This window comes from Hylobates moloch, unplaced genomic scaffold (genome assembly GCF_009828535.3).
Source record: "Hylobates moloch isolate HMO894 unplaced genomic scaffold, HMol_V3 SCAFFOLD_21, whole genome shotgun sequence".
Lineage (NCBI taxonomy): Eukaryota > Metazoa > Chordata > Mammalia > Primates > Hylobatidae > Hylobates > Hylobates moloch.
The window spans coordinates 22,671,470-22,691,695 of record NW_026652296.1 but is presented as its reverse complement, the minus strand read 5'-3'; the positions used below and the strand labels follow the sequence as shown (position 1 = coordinate 22,691,695).

Sequence of the window (20,226 nt, the reverse complement as noted above, 5' to 3'; positions counted from 1 at the left end):
AGTGTTTGATGTTTATATATAATAATTTCTGTGTGAGAGTTTGAAAACAGAAGGATTTCAAGTTTTATAATTTTTTTCTACCTTCTTTAGCGTATCTAGTAGTTACTTACTGAGTACTCTTCTAGGTGCTTGAAAGCAAACAGAACAGTATAAAAAATTTTGAAGTTTGTACTTACCTTCTAATGGCCACTCCTTCCACATGACTGCTTTGATGCCACAGTGGCTAAGTGTCTGCATGGGTCATAGCACACATTAATTAGGCAGCTACTATGTACAAAGTACTGTTAGGTGTTTCTTATGTAAATTTTATCCTAATAGATTTTTCGTATTAAAAATATAGCAATCTTTGCTTTGCATAGTGGTGCAGGACTATAACCGTGACCGTGCAAGCTGAACCCATGCAAAGCAATCTTTATAATCAGTGGGGAAAATTATGATTGTTCTGTGACTTTTAAAATTTTTTTTTGTCAAAGAATTAAAAACTCACTGTTGATTCCAAGTGTGTAGGGAAACAAAAGAGATAGTAAACTAATAGTTATTTAATATGCTGTAACAACAAATTAGAAACATTGAGAATTAAAGTGTGTTTTCTTTTTAACAAACTTATCAAGAGTAGTTTGAACAAGGGTTGCCTTCTTCTGGTATAATTTATATACATATACAGAGCAAACATCTTTTCTATGGCTTTGCAAATTGTCATACTATATTTTGTTTGGATCAGCTTCCAACATTTTGTCTTTTATGCTTTCAGTATTGTAAAATACCTCTCAGTTTCTTTAGCATGCAGTTGTTGTTTTTTTTGTTAGTGTCTCTTCCTCCAGGACGTTGTCATTCTTTTCATCACTCCCACTTTCTTCTTTGCTAAGTTGGCCTCTACAAGTTCCTCTGGCCATGGGTCTAGGCTCCCTCTGATGCTGGCAGTGGCAGCATCCTGCAGCGTGCTCTTCCTTCTGTAACTTCATTGATGTGCCATTGGGATTTCAGTTCCAGCATTAGCTTTTGTTTCAGTTTCTTTGTTCCACATTCGTCTTTATGATCAATACCCTCTTATCATTCATTTTTATAAAATGTGGGTGTTATCACTGGGTGATAAGGAGACAGCACAGTGAAGCACTTTGCTGTCTTTGTGTGACCTGCATAACAGGTGTGCGGTGACCAATCACTGATAGACTTGAAGAATGATGTGATTGGTCACTGATCATAATTTGGGGGCTGAAGTTAGCAGCAAAATTTGTACTTTATGCAACTACTCAAGAGTTAATATGCCATGGAACTGAAGTTCAAACTTGTTTTATTGAGGGAGTGGTGTCATTTAACGAAGCCATGATAACAAATCTGTGTATAATAGAATGCATGCACAAAGTGAGGACGGCCTGTATTGCAGATGCTGCTGTCTCCTCTTTTTGTAATAGACAAAAACATTAAGAAAAAATGAAACTTGGCCAGGCGTGGTGGCTCACACCTGTAATCCCAGGACTTTGGGAGGCCGAGGTGGGTGGGTCACTGGAGGCCAGGAGTTCGAGACCAGCCTGGCCAACATGGTGAATGAAACCCTGACTCTACTAAAAATACAAAAATTAGCCAGGCATGGGGGCAAGTGCCTGTAATCCCAGCTACTCGGGAGGCTGAGGTGGGAGACTTGCTGGAACCCAGGAGGCGGAAGTTGCAATGAGCTGAGAACGTGCCACTGCACTCCAGCCTGGGCAAGAGAGCAAAAACTCCATCTAAAAAAAAATAAAATAAAAATAAAACTCATGATATTGACCTGGCTTTCACTTCAAACATAAGTTTGGTCAGTTAGTACATGATGTATATAATGTAGAGAACAGGAGCTAAATGGCTTGGTTCCGGAAGAAAGTGTGTAAGCAAAAAATGTGTATGTATCTGAAGCAGGTGCCTGGTGTCCCCCCTTTTTTTTCTAAATGAGAGGGTACCTGTGTGGTGCTAAGTAATTCGAGTGCAGTGGAAAGAGGACAGGTTTTGGAGTCATACCGTAAGTGTGTCACTTAACCTCCCTGGCCTTTGTTTTCTCACCTGTCAGATGGAGATGCTGTATCTTAAAATTGTTGGAAAGATTAAAAGGAAACTATTGCAATGCCAGGCACAGGCTGTGTCCAATATTTCTTTACTTTCTAAACTAGAATTTATCATTTAGATTTATTTCCCACAGTTGTTTGGCATTTATTTTGTATTGTCTAATTTGATGCAAAAAGAATGATTTTGGAATTAACACATCTGTCATAACAATGTAAAAACATAACGGTGCAGATAGATCATAAAGAATGTAACCTGTCAGCCTCAAAAGTGGTTAAATTTAAAATGATAACTTAAGTAATTTTTCTCAGTAGTATCAATCACATGTCTCAGTAATGGTTATTTTAATTTTAAGGTAAAATTAGATTTATTTTATTTTTAGGGGAATAGTGTAAAGAATATTTGTGTTTGACACAATTTTATTGATAAAATTTTCTCTCCTATTTCTGAAATGATCACTGGAAAGCATAACGTATCTCATTTTATACACAATATGTTCTCTGTAAACCCTAGCACACGTTGGTTTGCTTCATTGTATTGTCCCATGAGTTTCTTACTCAAGGGTGATAGTTGGGTAAGTTTCGCTTTAGATGCCTGTTTTCCGTAGTATTTTACCAGAGAATCAGTCTGAGATGACGGACAAAGACCTGTTTGACTCTTTTCAGTAATGTAGGGAACTACAGTCAATTTAAAATAACTAGCATAAAGGTTACTATTAAGCCATTCTGAAAATGTGTGCCCCTTCTGCCCTGTTTTTACATGTGGCCCATTGTGCATAGCATGTGACTTATCACTACAGGATATGTGACTCAAATTTATCACTTTTTCCTCTAGCAACAGAAGAGAAGAAATCTCTGAAACGAACTTTTCAGCAAATTCAAGAGGAGGAGGATGACGACTACCCTGGCAGCTACTCTCCTCAGGATCCTTCTGCAGGACCCCTCTTGGTAGGTCTTGACCCCCAGAGTGTAGGAAGAGTGGCTTAAAGTGACCTCTAGTTGAAGACTATGGCCACAAGGTGGCGCCAGCGACCACTGGTATGGAATCATCAGAGGGCACCTCTCGGGCCCCGTGCATCATCCTGCCCAAAGGAGCTTGCCGGATGGCAGGCGTCACTATGTCTTTGCGTGCCATAACTCTGGGATGGGCTTATGTTTTATAAAGTACTTGGACTTGGTTTTTTCAATCCTAGAAATTAAGAATATTCTTTAAAAATAGATTTTGGAGAAAGGGATAGATAATATTAGAAAGACATTCAAAAGTCTTCTACCATGGCCTGTCTCCAGTAGCATGGTAGTTTTATAAAGTAAATAACTCATTAATATCTAAAAACAGTCTATGTGTCAATAGCAAATTTGCTGCACTATAGCCTATTAAATATTAAAACAGGGAGTTAGTCTTTACCCATGTGTTTGTGTTATTTGGCTATACAGGTTAGCTTACAAAATCTAAATGAAAGAATTTGGGCACAAGGTGACAGTTTAAGTAACTTGACCAGTGTCTTAATTTAAATCCAGATGTGTCTGACTTCAGAGCCCATGCTCTTTTCAAGGGGGGGCGGGGCCTTCATCTTATTTTGCCTAAAACAGCTTTATTACACATGGTCATGCTTAAAGCCTCTGTAAATAGGAAGCATGTCTAGTTTGCGTTATGTTACGGTGTTGAGTTAGACTAGGGATTAAATGACAGCAGTGTTAGGTCATATATCTTTGGATTTAAACACTTTAAAGATGACAGCCTAGATTATTACCTTTCAGGGTAATCTAACTACCATCTACAGAGCTAGCTACTCCTTGGTGATTATGGAGTGGCCTGTTAGCATTGTTTTCTGACAATTTAAGAAACTCCTTTTTGATATATACAGAAAATGCATCCCTGGTTTACTTTTCTTGTTTTTTCCGCCTTGGTTTATAATAAGTTTGATACATTTAATTTTGGGAGTGACATTCATTTTGTCAAGAAAACTCAAGAAAGAATTGAAGTAGGTTGATCAGTCAACGTACAATTTTTTCGTTCTTCTTCTTAAGACAGGATCTTGCTCTGTTACCCAGGCTGGTGTGCAGTAGCATGATCATAGTTCACTGCAGACTCAACCTCCAAGGCTCAAGTGATACTCCTACCTCAGCCTCCCAAGTAGCTGGGACTGTAGACACATGCCACCATGCTTGGCTAATTATTTTATTTTATTTTTTTGTAGAGACAGGGTCTCACTATATTGTCCAGGCTGGTCTCGAACTCCTGGGCTCAAGTGATCCTCCTGCCTTGGCTTCCCAAAGTGCTAGGATTATAGGTGCGAGCCACCACACCTGGCCACAACACACAATTGTTAACATCTGATATTTATACCTTTATTCTATACTGGAAATGATACATCATTTGAAATTAAACAACATGAACCAAACTCCATTGTTTTGAATTGCCAAAAACATGTTCTTTTAGAATTAAAAAAATATATACAGAATTTCATTCATGTTCTTCCATGGACTTAGATAAACTAATTTTGTAGATTTTCTTAGAGTCTGTGACACTGACTTACATGTAAGCTCTGGGGCTCAGAACAGTTTTTTTAAGAAATGGCAGGAATGACTGTTTTTAGAATTTGTTTTCTCCTCATTTAACTCCAACTAATTTTCTTTAAACCCCATGTCTTAATGGATAGTGTTGTTTGTGTTTTCATTTTACAGACTGAGGAACTAATCAAAGCTTTGCAGGATCTGGAAAATGCCGCATCAGGGGATGCTACTGTCCGACAGAAAATTGCTTCTCTGCCCCAGGAAGTGCAAGATGTTTCTCTATTGGAAAAAATAACAGGTGAGAAGGTAGAGTTTGGGTGAAAGGTGAGGAAAGAGGGACATAACTGTAATACAGCTAACCCTAGGCCATACTTACGTCTGCAGATATAGACTACTTTTCATGTTGTATTGGTTGCTCTACCATCTTGGGATTTGCAAATGTAGCTCACGTGGTGAACAAAGAAACTTTTGAAATAGTCAGAGCTTGAATAGTGATTCTAGGAATTATTGCAGAAATGCTGGTGTGCCACAACCTGTGGCACTCTAAATAAGGTCTGTTAAAAACATAATAAAAATTGTGTGCCTGTGGGGTGGGTGGGGTAGATTAGGTATTCTGTCTGTTAGACTCATAATCCTCTTACTAAAAGAAAAAAAATTATGATTCAGGGCTGTGTGATTTGTACCCTGCTCTCTGACAAGCCTTGTAGATGATAGTGCCTTCAATGCCAGGAATTTCAGGTGTGTGTTAGACATGTCATTTTGCCCTAATCGTGACCTCCCTAGTTAAACAGGGAGGGGCAGTTGACATGATTCCTGCTTTCTGCATGGGAAATTGAAAGGAAGGAATGCAACATGAACTAATATTGACAGTAGACTTTGCACCGGTACTTCTGTTCTTTGTGATAGTCTTTGGAGATGACTGAATGTGTGTCTCCATATTGCATAGGAGGACATTGAGGCTTTCAGAAGATGGGTGTCTTGTCCAAGGTCACACAAGTAGTGGATCTTGGGATTCTAATCTAGGCTACAAAGCCTATGTTCTTCCCCTTAAAAAAGCTCAGGCCTTTCATTCCACTGTCTTCCAAAGGCCACCATTTTCCCACCCCAGTCCCTTGACTTGGCTGCTTCTCTAACTTCTTCCATATCTATCTGAAGGAAATCAAGGTCACTGATGAAATATTTCCCTCAACAAATATTTGAGGCCCACCTATATCCCCTCAAGTGAAGTGTCAAGAAGAAAAATAAAGCAGGGCGGTGGGAGCGGAGAATGATTGCAGGCGGTATTAATGGTATTTTAAAGGTGTTTGGGGAAAGCCTTTCTGGTGAGATGACCTTGAGCAGAGACCCGAAAAATTAGGAAGCAAGCCATGAGGATATCCAAGGGAAGGAAGTGCCACCAGGCAGAGGAAGCAGCACAGGGAAAGACCTCAGGCAGTGGGTGTACTGGGTTGAAGAACACAGCTTGGAGGCCTTCTGAGTCATGCAAGAAGCATCTCAGCCCCTAACTCTGCTTTCCCACCCCAGGAATTCACCCCACTGGGACCTGCAGTCTCGTGATTCCTCCCCCACCTCTTCCTAGCCCTCGAGTCCTCATTTTCTTCTTTACTCAGATTGGAGTCTCTCTTTTCACTTCCTCACACACACCTTCAACCTATTTTCTTCTCTTTCTCCCTTCAGTGTAGTCTCCTGGCAAAATCCCTAAACAGGTTAAATCATGTTTTAAAAATACTTACTACTAAAAGGACCGCTTCATTTATTCTTACTGTCAAAATCATAATCTGCAAAAATTGCAAGCAAGTTAATGTAAAGCTAGCTAACGTAATTTCGTTTCTCTGTTTCACTGACCTAAAGGTCTCATGTAGCTTCCTTTTAAAATACCTGTTTTATTTTGATTTTTAGTTGTGGTAAAATACATATGAAATAAACTACATATAAAATGGTAAGCTACATAAAACGTAAAGGTGTGCAGTTTAGTTGTGCTAAGTATTCTCACGTTGTTATACAACCAGTTTCCAGAATTCTTTTCGTCTTGCCAAACTGAAACTCTATACCCATTAAACAATAACTCATCATTTTTCACTTCCCATATCACCTGGCAACCACCATTCTTAAATTTAGCTTTTTGTCTGTTCCTTTCCCGAACCTGTGCAGCGGAATGTGGCTGGGAAAAACTAACACGTCTGAGTTGACTTTTCCTCCTGTTTCTCTGCATGGACATGCTGTTTTCTAAACCCGCCTCTCTGTGTATTAGATCTGCTCCTTCTCATCTAGCCAAGGCCATTGCTCCAACAGTGCTCCCCTTTTCTCCTACATTTTCCATTTTTTTACTCTTTACTGGATCATTCTCAATAGCATAAAAACATGAATTTTTCCCCCACTTGGGAAGATTTTTTTGTTGACCCCATATCTTCCTCTAGCTACTGCCTCATTTCTCTGTTCTATTTGGCCAAACCACCTGAATGGATTGCCTGTGCTGTCTCTCCACTTCCCGTCCTCCCAGTTGCTGATGACTTCCTTGTTGCTGAACTCAGTGGTGGATTCTTTGCCGCCATCTTAACTTCACCCCAGTAGTATTTGGCCCGGTAGATTATTTCTTCGTCCTGAAAATACTTTCTTCACTTGGTGTAGTAGTTGGAATAATGCCTCCTGACCCCCCACCCCCCAAATGCCCATGTTTTAATCCACAGAACCTGTGTATATGTAATCTTATATGGCCAAAGGACTTGGCAGATGTGATTAAATATCTTGAGATGAGGAGATTACCCTGGATTATTTAAGAGGACCCAATGTAATCACAGGGTCCTTGTAAGAGGAAGGTGGGAGAGGGGGAATGAGAAGGAGATATTACCGTGGAAGCAGAGGTTGAAGCGATGTACTTTGAAAATGGAGGAAGCAACTGTGATAAGGCATAAGATAATTAATTGGTGATATTCTAAGCCACTAAATTTGTGGTAAGTTGCTACAGTGGCAGTGGGAACTAGGACCCTGCATTATTCTAGCTTTCCTCCTCTCTTTCTGTGTCCTTTCAGCCTCCTTGCTGGTTTCTTCACTCTTCCTTGACCTCTTCATATTAGCCCCCTTCTTTAGCTGGTTTCACTGGCAGCCATTCTCACCCAATTTCATGACTATAAATAAGAGTTTTTCTGCAGATGATTTCCTAATTTACATCTCTAGTGTTGACCCTTCCACCTTGAACTTGAGACCCATATATCCAACCTCCTACTCAGTTTTATTAGTTGGATATCTTGATAGGCATTTCAAGCTTAGTCTGCCCCAAACTGAACTTCTGACCATTCCTCTAAAACTTGTTTCACTCATGGTCTTCTCCATCTCGGTAAATGGCCCTCATCATTCCTGTTGATTGGGACCAAAACCAGCATCTGATATCCTGTCACCGCCTCTACCACTGCCACCTGGTACAGGTCTCTACCATGTTCACTTGATATGTTGCAGTAGCCTTCCAGCTGGTCTTGCTGCTTCGTTTGTTCCTCTTGCTCAGCCATCATTCTATTCTCAACATAGTAACCAGAGTGATCCTCTTCAGTAGAAGTCAGATCATGTCTCTCGCTCCACATAACACCCCCACGACTTCCCCCATCACCAAAGTAAAAGCCAGAGCCCCCTTTTTTTTTTTTTTTTTTTTTTGAGATATAGTCTCATTCTGTCACCCAGGCTGGAGTCAGTGGCATGATCATAGCTCACTGTAACCTCAAACTCCTGGGCTCAAGCAATCCTCCCATCCTGGCCTCCCAAAACACTGGGATTACAGATGTGAGCCCCCTGCCCAGCTTTAAAGCAGAGTCTTTCACTGGCCTCTGTTACCACATAGACTTTTACTATTTTCCCCTCACTCACTGCTCAAGTCACATGGGCTCCTTGCCAGTCACTCTTTCCTCCTAGCGCCTTTGTACTTGCTGTCCCCTCCGCCTGAAATGTTCCTCCCAGATAGTTACATAGCTGGTTCTTATTTTCTTAGGACTTTGTTTACGTATCACCTTAGCGAAGCTCACCCTGACCACCTTTTTTGAAAATGTTGATCCTCCTCCCCTTCCAGTGCCCCACTCTTTCTCCTCTGCCTTGTTTTTCTCTGTAGTTCTCTTCAGCTGATAAGTAAGCATAATATTGTATATTGATTCTCTTCCTACCTGATAATATAAACTTGAGGGCAGAGAGTTTTTGTCCTTTTTATTCTCTGCTGTTTCTAAGAGCCTAGTTATAAGAACTCAAATTTGTTAAACTAATTGGAAGGTTTTGAGCAGAGGATTGGTGGCCATAAAGCCCGACTGGGGTGGGCTCAGGAGGAGAGCAGGTGGCTACACTTCTCTGAAAAGAGTTTAGCTGCAAGGGGGGAGCAGGGAAGCAGGTCAGTAGTGGGAGAGTGGTATGTAGGTGGAATACATGGCAGCAGGTTTGTGTGCTAGTGGTGTTCTTCAGGAAGGAGAGAGAGAATTTGCTGAGGTAGAGAAGACATGGGACGGCTGCAGAAGTTTAGTCTTTGAGGAAACAAGAGGGAATGGGATGCACATGCCGCGTGGAGGACTGGCCGAAAGAGGCACTTGCCACTCCTCTGATGGGTGAAGGAGAGCAGGGAGCGTGAGGACAGCGTGGGTAGGTCCCCCGAAGCGAGCATCTGGCTTCTGTATTTTCACTGCCTATTTTGTATAACTCACTAAACTATTATAAGTTACTTTTCTGGGTTGTAATTATTTGTGTAAATGAATTATTTCCTTTGTAAAAGTTCTTGAGGCTGCAAATTGATTTTCTTTTTAATCTTAAAAATTAGTATTTGCCATTTTTTGCCACAGGCACCTGAATTAACCATTTTTTAAAAACGATCAGTCAAGCAATAACAAAACTAAAACCAACCTAACCACCCCAGAAGCTTGCTTATGGACTGAGCCACTGAGCAGGAAGGAGAAGTTTGGCGGTCCTTTATCCTCTGTGACTGAGGTGATCTCTTTCCTTTGTGTTCCATTCTGCTCACTTCTTCCCTTTCACCAAGGACATTCTTTTGTTTCCCATCCCTGAGGAGGGTACAGGTGCCTCATCTTTGGCATTACACCCAATCTGGAATCCTTCAGCAGTTCCTCTTGCAATGTTCACATTAAGAAGGCATCAAAAAGCCAGATGGCTGTTTGCCAGGGATACTGTGTTGGGAATTCTTAAATCCTAGTTCCCCAGGAAAATGCGAGCTCTCACCTCTGACAGCCTGTATCCATAGGGAGTGTCACGGAACTGTCCCATGGTACTGCCGGAGTCTCTGGTGCCCTTTGTTTCAAAGCACCAATCTATTCTTTCGATTCGTTCAGGCCTTTTAAAAATGAGGTATACATATTTAAAATTCTAATCTCACCACTACCCACACATAATTAATTATATCAGTTCTTTGTAAATACAGATCCTGCTTTTGTTTCTTCTCATTTCTCAATTATGAGCCTTTGTTCATCACTTCTTCCCAAAAATACCCTTTCTTAATGTTTTTCCATCCCCAAAGCATGAGTTACAACCCATTAATTGGATATGAAATCAGTCTGGTAGCTAATGACAAACAGTTTTTGAAAAATGGAATAAAGCCATCCTGGCTAACACAGTGAAACCTTGTCTCTACTAAAAATACAAAAAAATTGGACGGGCATGGTGGTGGGGGCCTGAAGTCCCAGCTACTTGGGAGGCTGAGGCAGGAGAATGGCATGAACCTGGGAGGCAGAGCTTGCAGTGAGCCAAGATCATGCCACTGCACTCCAGCCTGGGTGACAGAGCAAGACACCATCTCAAAAAAAAAAAGGGGGGGTGGATAAAATAGAAGATAGAGCACACATAGTAAGAATGGGTATTTTATGAAACGCTGCTTTCATTTTTCTGTGTGTTTACGTAAGTGTATTTCTGCTGTGGGTCATATTCAGAAACGTTTAAAAGCCTCTTTCTTATCAGACTTTATATTTTGTCGAATGTAGGAAGAAGTTCATCCCCAGGTCCAAGGCTTACATAGTTTAAGAGATAGAGTACTATAGATCATTTTAGAGATCTGTCTTCGAGTCCCAGCATCTCAGCTCACTGCATATAGAAACCTGTCATGTAGTTTTTTTTTTGGCGGGGAGGGGGTCTTAGTTCCCACACCCAAGAAATAAGTGCATGCCAATTTTTACTCCAGTGGAAAGTAAAAAGACTACTTAATGAAATACAGTTGTCCCTCCATATCCATGGGGGTTTGGTTCCAAGACCTTCTGAGGATACCAAAATCCAAGGTTGCTCAAGGCCCTTAAATAAAATGGTGTCGGATTTGTCTATAACCAATGAACATCTTCCCATATACTTTAAATACTCTCTAGATTACTTATCATAGCTAATGCAATGTAAATGCTATGTAAATAGTTGTTATTCTGTATTTTTTAAATTGTGGGTTTTTAATTGTTATTTTTATTGGTTTGTGGGGTTTTTTTGGTCTGAGTATTTCCCATTCATGGTTGGTTGAATCCACAGATACAGAACCCACAGATATAGGGGCCAACTGTAATATAAATTAAAGCACTTTACATTCTCAGAGACAAGGAACGATTTTTTCACAGATGATCTTCAATATCTCTTTCTGCTTGTTTTGTCTGGAGAGCTTTTGCAGGAACAGGCATTTAGAAATGCCAGATTCCCCCCATATACAACTTCCTCACTTCAGGTAATTGAGTAGTGTCCTGTCTTGTTGACAGACAGGACTTGGGTTTCTTGCTCAATCATCTCATTGTTTGTCCTCAGGTTCTGGCTTATTCTCAGCCTCTGTATATTGGGAGAGAAACCATTAACCTCCCTCAGAAATGTTTGTAATCATAACCTATGTGATTTGTATATTTCCTCTATTTTTTGGTCTCATTTGTACTTAGACAAAGAGGCAGCTGAACGTCTTTCAAAAACAGTAGATGAAGCATGTCTGTTACTAGCAGAATATAACGGGCGCCTGGCGGCAGAACTGGAGGACCGTCGCCAGCTGGCTCGGATGTTGGTGGAGTATACCCAGAATCAGAAAGATGTTTTGTCGGAGAAGGAGAAAAAGCTAGAGGTGAGTGCATCGAAAGGCAGACCCAGACTGCCCACGTTTCCCTTCCTGTAGCCCATATTAGGAGGTATTTATTATGCTCTAATTAACAACATTTTTATTGTTTAAAAATTCATGATGTGAATTCTGAACATCCATCAGATACTGTAATTCTTTGAGCCCAGTTAACGTGGTAGTTGTAATCCAGATTTGGAGCAGGGGGGATCGGTCAGAGGATCGACCCGGTGAAACCCCGTCTCTATAGTCCAGGACAGAACAAACTGGATTGTAGGAGACAAACAGTGAACTCTTAATCACAGCCTTAGGATCTTAATATTGTTTTCGTTTGAACTCATGTTTTAAAAAAAATTATGAATTGAGGTACAAAAAGAATAGCAAATCAGTGAAAACCAAAGAGTATGTTTGATAGTATTCGGGAAGTGCTGAAAAATGTTTCTTTCAAGGCTCACTCTGTCGCCCAGGCTGGAGTGCAGTGGTGCAGTCTTGGCTCACTGCAAGCCCCGCCTCCCAGGTTCACGCCATTCTCCTGCCTCAGCCTCCTGAGTAGCTGGAACTACAGGCGTCCACCACCACGGCTAATTTTTTGTATTTTTAGTAGAGACGGGGTTTCACCATGTTAGCCAGGATAGTCTTGATCTCCTGACCTCGTGATCCACCCACCTCAGCCTCCCAAAGTGCTGGGATTACAGGCGTGAGCCACCACGCCCAGCCGTTTGGAGGTTTATTTCTGACTTCATCCATGCTGCGGCCAAGAAGTTGTCTGCCTCCAAGATCTATCTGTAATTAGCTCTTAAATTTCACAGTAGTATTTATATAGCACAGTTCTCAAACTATAGAAGAAGACCTCATTTCTACCCTGGGTTGAGGACATTAGTCCGAGTGACCTTGGGGAGGGAGTTCAGAAACATTTCCTCACCATACACTTGTTTGGCTTCGTAATTAAGTACATGGTGGTTTACCCTCAGTACTTGGTCCCATGGGATAACAGAGCCAGCAGTGTGGATGTTTGGGAACTTTTGCTGCCCCAGGCTGCTGCACTTCCTTTTCAGGAATGTCTGCTCTTCCTTTTTTAAGAGATAGGGAAAAGAGTTGCAGCCAGTGGTTTTGTGAAGGAGGACACTTCTGAGTTAGAGAGCCAGTCATGTTGTATTTCAAGAAATACTTCTTAAATCCCACTCAGAGTAGACAAGGGACAGGGAGAGCCATGTCACCTCCGTGCTCAGGAAACGTGCTCTGGCACAGAAGGAGGGAACATTGAGCTAGCTCTGAGGCTGAGATCATTGTATTTGCCTTTCAGCACTGTCATCTGACTTGAGGGGAAATGAGTGGCAGGCACTTTTTACCGTATCCTTACCTGCAGTGATTCTGGGAACTGTGTTGCCTAGTGGTAGCAGGAACTTCACATTTGTAGCCTGCTTGAATGTGGAAGATGGGAAAGGACTGTAAAAATCCTACGGCTTAGATTTAGACATCGGCACTGACCAGAGATCCTAAAGGGAGTTTTACAGGCAGTACCAGACGGTCATTTATCTGAAATGCTCATCTTTCACTGAGGAAGCATTTTCAGCACTGTGCCCCGGGACTAATAAGAGAGTGTAATTAATGATTCTGGTTGTAAGTTACCATGCCATCTGTTGAACTGCCCCTTGGCGACACATTAAGGGCTTTCTCTGATCTGTCAGACATTGATTATCATGAGCAGCTGTTGTTGGGTAGAACGTGGCAAGCAACCATAGAGGACAGAGTCTTTGAGGAGATCGGGTTGGTAGAGCTGGTTAACTCTTTATTCTGTTTTCCCTTCCCACAGTTGCACTCTGCTCTGTGTATTCTTGGGGAATCATTCTGGTTTTTGTAGAACTAGTGGTTTGCTGGACGCCACAAGAGGGCATTAAGGTGGAGAAACAGATTAGAGCTTTGGATGCGTTCTGTAACTTTCCAGTCTGCATTGCTCTGCCCGGTTCATTCAGTGGAATGGGGCTGGCATTCCATTGCTGAAGAAGTGGAACAGAAAGGCCCCACCACTGGAACCAAAGTACAGAGTCTGAACTGAAGGTTCTTATCTCAAACCATGTCTCCGAGGCACATGAGCAGAACCATTTATTGTAAAAAAATAGAGCCGATTTGCTGCATTAAAGAAAGCAAATGACTAGATACAATATAAGGTTTTTTTCTGAGATGGAGTCTCGCTCTGTCACTCAGGTTGGAGTGCAGTGACTTGATCTCAGCTCACACTGCAGCCTCCACCTCCCAGGCTCAACCAATCCCCCATCTCAGCCTCCTGAGTAGCTGGGATTATAGGCATGTACTACCATTCCCGGCTAATTTTTTTTTATTTTTAGCAGAGACAGAGTTTCACCGTATTGGCCAGGCTGGTCTTGAACTCCTGGCGTCAAGTGATCTGGCCGCTTCACAATATAAGATTTGAGAGATGGTTTTAGTTCTTTTCTTTATCCACGCTTGTTAAAAATGTAGGCAGTCTGCTGTCCTGAACCTAAGATTTTTCTCTCACATTCTGTAATAGATTGGTCCTGTCCCATCACATCCCTATGGTGGTGGCCCAACTTGATAAATGTGTGCCACTTGAAAGATGCGTGAATACTGTGAATTCCTTCAGATTGTCCAAAAGTCTCTCTGCGTGATGGGGCAGTACATAAAGTTTACCCACTTTTTTAACATTCATTTTTGTAACACAGCCAGTCCGTTTTAAAACTTCCGTATCAGAATGCTAATTAAATATTTTATTTTTTAATCCTTTCATTGCCTTCAGCGTATACGTACATGAAATTCTCAACTCTTTGGAGAAGTGGTTATTTGCTTGGGAGTCTATTTTCTTCCCAAAGCTCTAATATACTTAGATTTTTTGTGCCTTCCTTTTTAACTTTGTATCTTGCTTTATGTAATAAGCATCTTTTTCTCTTTCACTTGGGAATTTTATGTCGGTGGCTCCTGCATGTCAGGATAGGGCATGTGGTGACTCAGAGCCTAGGATGTAGGAGAGGGAATTACGGCTCAAAGTAGGAGATTGTGTTTCTTCCCTCAAGGAAATCATATTCTGGCATAAAAAACACAGGTGAACATAAAACCAAACCACTTGATCGTACATAGTGTAGATTAAGGAGGCATTTGGCAGTTCTGATTGTGGTTTAAGGTAAGTCCAAACTTCCTGTCAGGCAATAAAACCTTTTTGTAAAAGGAACTAGCAGTTGAAGAAGAGAAGCGTGTTTATAAATGGGGAGCAATTAGACTGGACCAGACAGGTATCTGAAGAAAGACAAAGGCAGACGTGAGAAGGAGGTGCTGGAGTGGGAGATTAAGGTCTGTGCTCTTTAAGAAGCTGTGTATTCATTCACGGAGTCAGCAAAGCCTGTGCCAGCCAGATGTACAAAGATGGGCACGATGCACTTCTCCCCTTAAAGGGCTTATGCTCTAGTCAGGGGGAAATAGTAGCAAACAAGGGGTTAAGGTAGAATTCAAGAAAGGTTGTCAATAAGGAAAATATTCTCACTTGTGTCTACCTTGAAATAGACCAAGAAAAAAATGAAGATGCTAATAATAATTTGATCAGATGCTTATTAAAAATGTGAGAATTATCAAATCATGGACAGTTTCTGAAACTGTAATGCCTTCAGCAGGTCTCCCAAAGTTTGCTAGACTGTATGCTCTTTGAGTGCTCTCAGTGCCAGGAACATATTTGTTCCTCAATAAATATTTGTTCTGTGACTGAAATCCATCACTTGATGTAACCTTTTTCTGTAGAGAAAAGGGGTTTTTTTAAGGTTGCATTAAAAGTGGCTTAACAAATCTGATTTAATGATTGGTTGTAAATAATATGTTAGGACGGAAAGGTAACCATTTTTAGAAGTTTCTGTAGGTTTTCTCCTTTGTACTACTTTTCTTTTTTCCTTTAAGTAGAATTATGCTTTGTTCTGAGATAATCATCTTTTTTTGTTTGTTTTTGACTTTTGCTTCAGGGTGTCATGATTGACTTTGGCCTATGATGTTGGCCCTTAAACACCAGGCAAGGGTGGAAGGAATGCTGCTGAAAATCTATGGGTAATGTTTTTGTCATGAACATGAGAAAACCTAGAAATGGAGGAGGCACGTGGAAGGAGGCACAAATGGCAGCCCAAAGAGGAGGTTAGAGAATGCGGAGGGTATAGAAGAAAGCCCATTCAGAAAGGCAAAGGCCAAAGATACCAGAAAAGCCTTCCAGCTTCACTTCCAGAGCAAAGAGAAGCTTTGTTTGTGGTTGACAGAGGTGACTGCATTACTCCCAGATGTCTGCTCAAAGCTCATAAGACATAGCGTGAGTGGGTTGGATAGGGTTCCTTGTCTTGTCAGCATGAATAAAACATAATACAGACATGTTCTGTTAGCATGATCAGTGCATGTGGAAGAGTGTGTGTGTGAGAAAGAAACCTATTTGTACAAGTATTAAGGAAAGAAAAAAGGTCAAGAATCTGCAGTTTTACCTTCTTAACTGTGACTTTTTTTTTTTTTTTTTTTTTTGAGCCAGACTCTTGCTCTGTTGCCCAGGGCTAGAGTGCAGTAGAGCAATCTGAGCTCACTGCCTCCTGGGTTCAAGCGATTCTCGTGCCTCAGCCTCCCGAGTAGCTGGGACTACAGGCGCATGCCACCACACCCAGCTAATTTTTGTATTGTTAGTAGAGATGGGGTTTTGCCATGTTGGGCAGGCTGGTCTCAAACTCCTGGTCTCAGGTGATCCACCTGCCTTGGCCTCCCAAAGTGTTGGAATTACAGGCATGCGCCTCCATGCTTGACCTTAACTGTGAATTTTATTCAGGTCATGGTGTCTGACTGTCAGTGATCTAGAACTGAAAGGAGATAGTGCTCTGTTGACACACATGCCACATGGTGCACACAAAGATGATATGCCACACAGGGAAGAGCTCTTGAGAAATTTGTTCCAAGCTGCAGATTTATTGTTTTATTGAGGTGAAATTCATATAACATAAATTAACCATGCACTTCAAAGTGCACACATTTTGGTGGCATTTAGTACATTCACAGTATTGTATCAAGTTCCAAAACATAATTGTGTCTGGCTTCTTTCACTTAGCATGATGTTTTCAAGATTCATCCCATGTTGTAGCATATATCAGTACTTCATCTCTTTTATGGTAGAACACTAATCTGTTATGTGGATGTGACACAGTTTATAACCTGTCTATGGACATTTGAGTTGTTTCCACCTTTTGGCTCTTATGAATAATGTTGCTATAAACAGTCATGTGGAGGTTTTTGTGTGGCCATATCTTTTAATTTCTCTTGAGTATTTATAAATCTAGGAGTGGAATTGCTGGGTCATATGGTAATTCTATGTTTAACATTTCAAGGAACCATCAGACTGTTTTCCACAGCAGCTACATCATTTTACATCCCCACTAGCAATGTGCATGGGTTCGTTTCTCCACATCCTCGTCAACATTTGTTACTGTCTTTTTATTTTAGACAACCTACATGTGCAGGTTTATCTCATTGTGGTTTTGATTTGCATTTTGCTAATTACTAACGATACTGATCATCTTTCAGTATGCTTGTCGGCTGTTTATGTATCTTTGGAGAAATGTGTGTTCAATTCCTTTGCCCATTTTCAAATTGGGTTATTTGCTTTTTTTAAGTTGTAAAAGTTCTTTATATATTCTGGATAATATACCTTTATCACATATATGATTTGCAAATATTTTCTCCTATAAGTTGTCTTTTCACTTTCTAGATAATATCCTTTGATGTGCAAAAGTTTTTATTTTTATGAGTTCCAATTCATCTATTTTTTTTGTTGTTGCTCATGCTTTTGGGGTCACATGTAATAATCTGTTGCCAGTCCCAGGTCATGACAATTTTTTTCTGTATTCTAGGAGTTTTATAATTTTATGTCTTAGATTTACATTCTTAATCTGTTTTGAGTTAGTTTTTGTATGCGGTGTGATGTAGGGGGGGACCAACTTCCTTCTTTTGCCTGTAGATATCTGTTTGTCCCAGCACCATTTGTTGAAGAGACTACTCTTTTCCTCCACGTGAATGCCCAGCACGCTTGTCAAAAATCAGTTGGCCACGGATGTATTGGTTTATTTCTGGATTCTCAATTCTATTCCATTAATGTATATGTCTATCCTATGCTGATACCACACTATCTCCATCACTGTAGTTTTGTAGTAAGTTTTAAAATCAGTAAGTATGAGTCCTCAGAGTTATTTTTCAGTATTGTTTTGGCTATTTAGGATCGCTTGCAATTCCCTATGAATTTAACAATCACCTTTTCCATTTCTGCAAAAAAAGTAATTGAAGTTTTACTAGGGAATGCATTGAGTCTGCAGGTCACTTTGGGGAATATTGCCATTTTAGCAATTTTAAGTGTTTCAGCTCATGAACAGGGGATGTCTTCACATTTATTTAAGTCTTCAATTTCTGCTGCAGAATTTTAAAAAGCACTCTAGGAGAGTGTCATTTACTGATGCATTTGATATTATAAAGGCCCTGTCTAGGTTTTGGGACCACAGATGGCGGGCAGTGGTATCACCTTTCAATAGTGTTAACCCCCACCTCTAGAAGATACGAGTATTTTGTGTATGGACTCAACAGAGTCACCAGGGCACAGTCACAACAGCAGCTTTACAAAGTAAAGTGACACATAGAGGCCTGGATATCTAAGTAAAGTGATTAGCAGAATTATTGAGCTGGACAGAACCTCAGAGATCGTATAATCAGACTTCTGAATTGGTGAAGAAACCTAGAGAGAGAGAGAGTTAGCTGCAGACCAGAATAGAGTCCAAGGCAGACATCTGGTAACTTCATCAGATTTGTACTTTTGTTTTGATTTCAGAATTTTGATTCTGCAACATCAACAGCAGAAGACATCTTACACAGAATAGTATCCAAAGTTTAATCATTTAAACAATTCCCAAGAATCTTGTTGTAGAGAAATGACATTTTATGTAGGGTCATAGAATAATTGCATGAAAGCATTCTAAGTGTGAAAGAACCTACTCTGCCACCAAGGTTCTAAGTATCTGCCTCGCTATACCCATGCTCATGCTCTTTCTCTGATAGGAGGGGAGAGATTGGCTCATGAACTTAAAGCTGCTGGTGTTTCTCCTCACTTGGCACCTCCCCCTTGGCTGTAATGACTACTCAGGAGTAGAGCCTCTGACTTCAGACAACACAGCTGGGAAGGGGGAAATGGTTCGGAATCCAGCATTGCCTTATGACTCTTCATATTTCTGTTTGATTGTGGTTATAACAACTTGAGAAATTCTTTGGCTACAGTGGGGGTGCTAAACCAAAATGGTGGCAGATTGTTGTTTTTGGCAGCACCTCCCTGCAGGGTGCAGATGGTTAGAAGCTTTTGTTTCAATATTAGGCCAGGCAGTAGGGGGAGATAGAGAGCTCCTTTTTTGTCAACTTTGGAGTAAATTCGTCTTTCCTATGATGATCAAAGCCAGTATCTCAGTGTCCTATTATGGTAAGAACAGATGGGAGCCGGCGATCTAATCATCATTTTAGGTAAGAGCCCTTGGGTTTATGTGAGCACTTCAGGGTCACAGAGGAAGCCAGTGATCTTCTGACTCCTAACTACAGTGATCATCCACTGTGTTCTCCTGGGAGCTGAGAGGCCCTGCCTAGTGCTGGCCCCCTTTTCTCAGTCCTCTAAACTCACTGCCCTTCCATAGTATTCAGCTCTGTCCTCCCTAGGCTGTCAGCTCTGTCAGCACCTAGGTTGTTAGAATAGTTGTTGAAACAGGTCATTCTGCTGCCAAGTGACTACGGGGCCTTGCACTCAGTCCTTTCCCACGAAGCAGGCCGTAGTATGCTCACTGCTCTCCCTTGCCTTTCCATCCCCTACTTTGATGTGGGAGTTTTCTTTCTTCTTTTCTTTTTTTCCACCGGTTTCCCTCCAATATGTGAGGACTTTTATTGAGTTGATGCGTGGGCTTCTGTGAGTGATTCGGAGTTCCTTGGATTTCTTTTATTCATTTTAGTCTACTGACCCTGTTGCTCAGGCCCAGTTTACACCTGGAGCTTTTATCTCTTGGGTGTGTGTGTGTTTCTTCATTACAATGTGAAACCTATGATACTTATTTTTCACTGCAGGAAAATAATGCCACATTATAATGTACTTCACATACTTAGTGACTTAAGAACATGATTTGCCAACATTTGAGACTTTGAGACTTTACATTGAAAAAGTGACACGGTTTTAAGGCTTTCCCAGCAAGAATTCATGCCTTTAGCCATAGTACTGTTTTCATATTTGTAGCCCAACTTCTGTAGGCAGTGTAACCCCTGCTTGATGGAACAGTGCCACTGAGTTTCACCTCGTGTATGTAGCACTAATTTTTCATATTTATGAAATGCATATAATATGAAGTTAAAACAGTACCTGGGCCTCGTATTACTCCTGCCTGCCAGAACATTCACTCTGATTCAACTAGTACTCAGTTTTTGTTTTTGTTTTTTTTCTTTTTTTGATTGTAAAAGTAATACATCAGAGGAAACTTAGTAAATAAGTATAAAGAATAAAATTAGTCTCATTACCCAGAGATAAGTATTTTTAATTTTTGCATATTTCCTTTTCCTCTTAGTTTAAAATTAAACTGAATGATAACGTGCAGA

The 20,226-nt window shown here is 40.8% G+C and overlaps 1 protein-coding gene across 3 annotated transcripts in view; it reads left to right on the top strand.

Moving 5' to 3' along the window:
- The window catches only part of RPRD1B (regulation of nuclear pre-mRNA domain containing 1B), a 58,637-nt gene that overhangs the window by 20,953 nt on the left and 17,458 nt on the right, over nucleotides 1-20,226 (top strand). For 2 of the 3 annotated variants that reach the window (XM_032142402.2, XM_058433224.1), the window contains 3 exons: nucleotides 2,869-2,981; nucleotides 4,719-4,845; nucleotides 11,420-11,595. In XM_032142402.2, the coding sequence (XP_031998293.1) occupies nucleotides 2,869-2,981; nucleotides 4,719-4,845; nucleotides 11,420-11,595 (416 nt within the window). Of the gene's footprint in view, nucleotides 1-2,868; nucleotides 2,982-4,718; nucleotides 4,846-11,419; nucleotides 11,596-15,563; nucleotides 15,917-20,226 lie in introns of those variants that run through there. The other variant, XM_032142403.2, reaches the window with a different exon arrangement.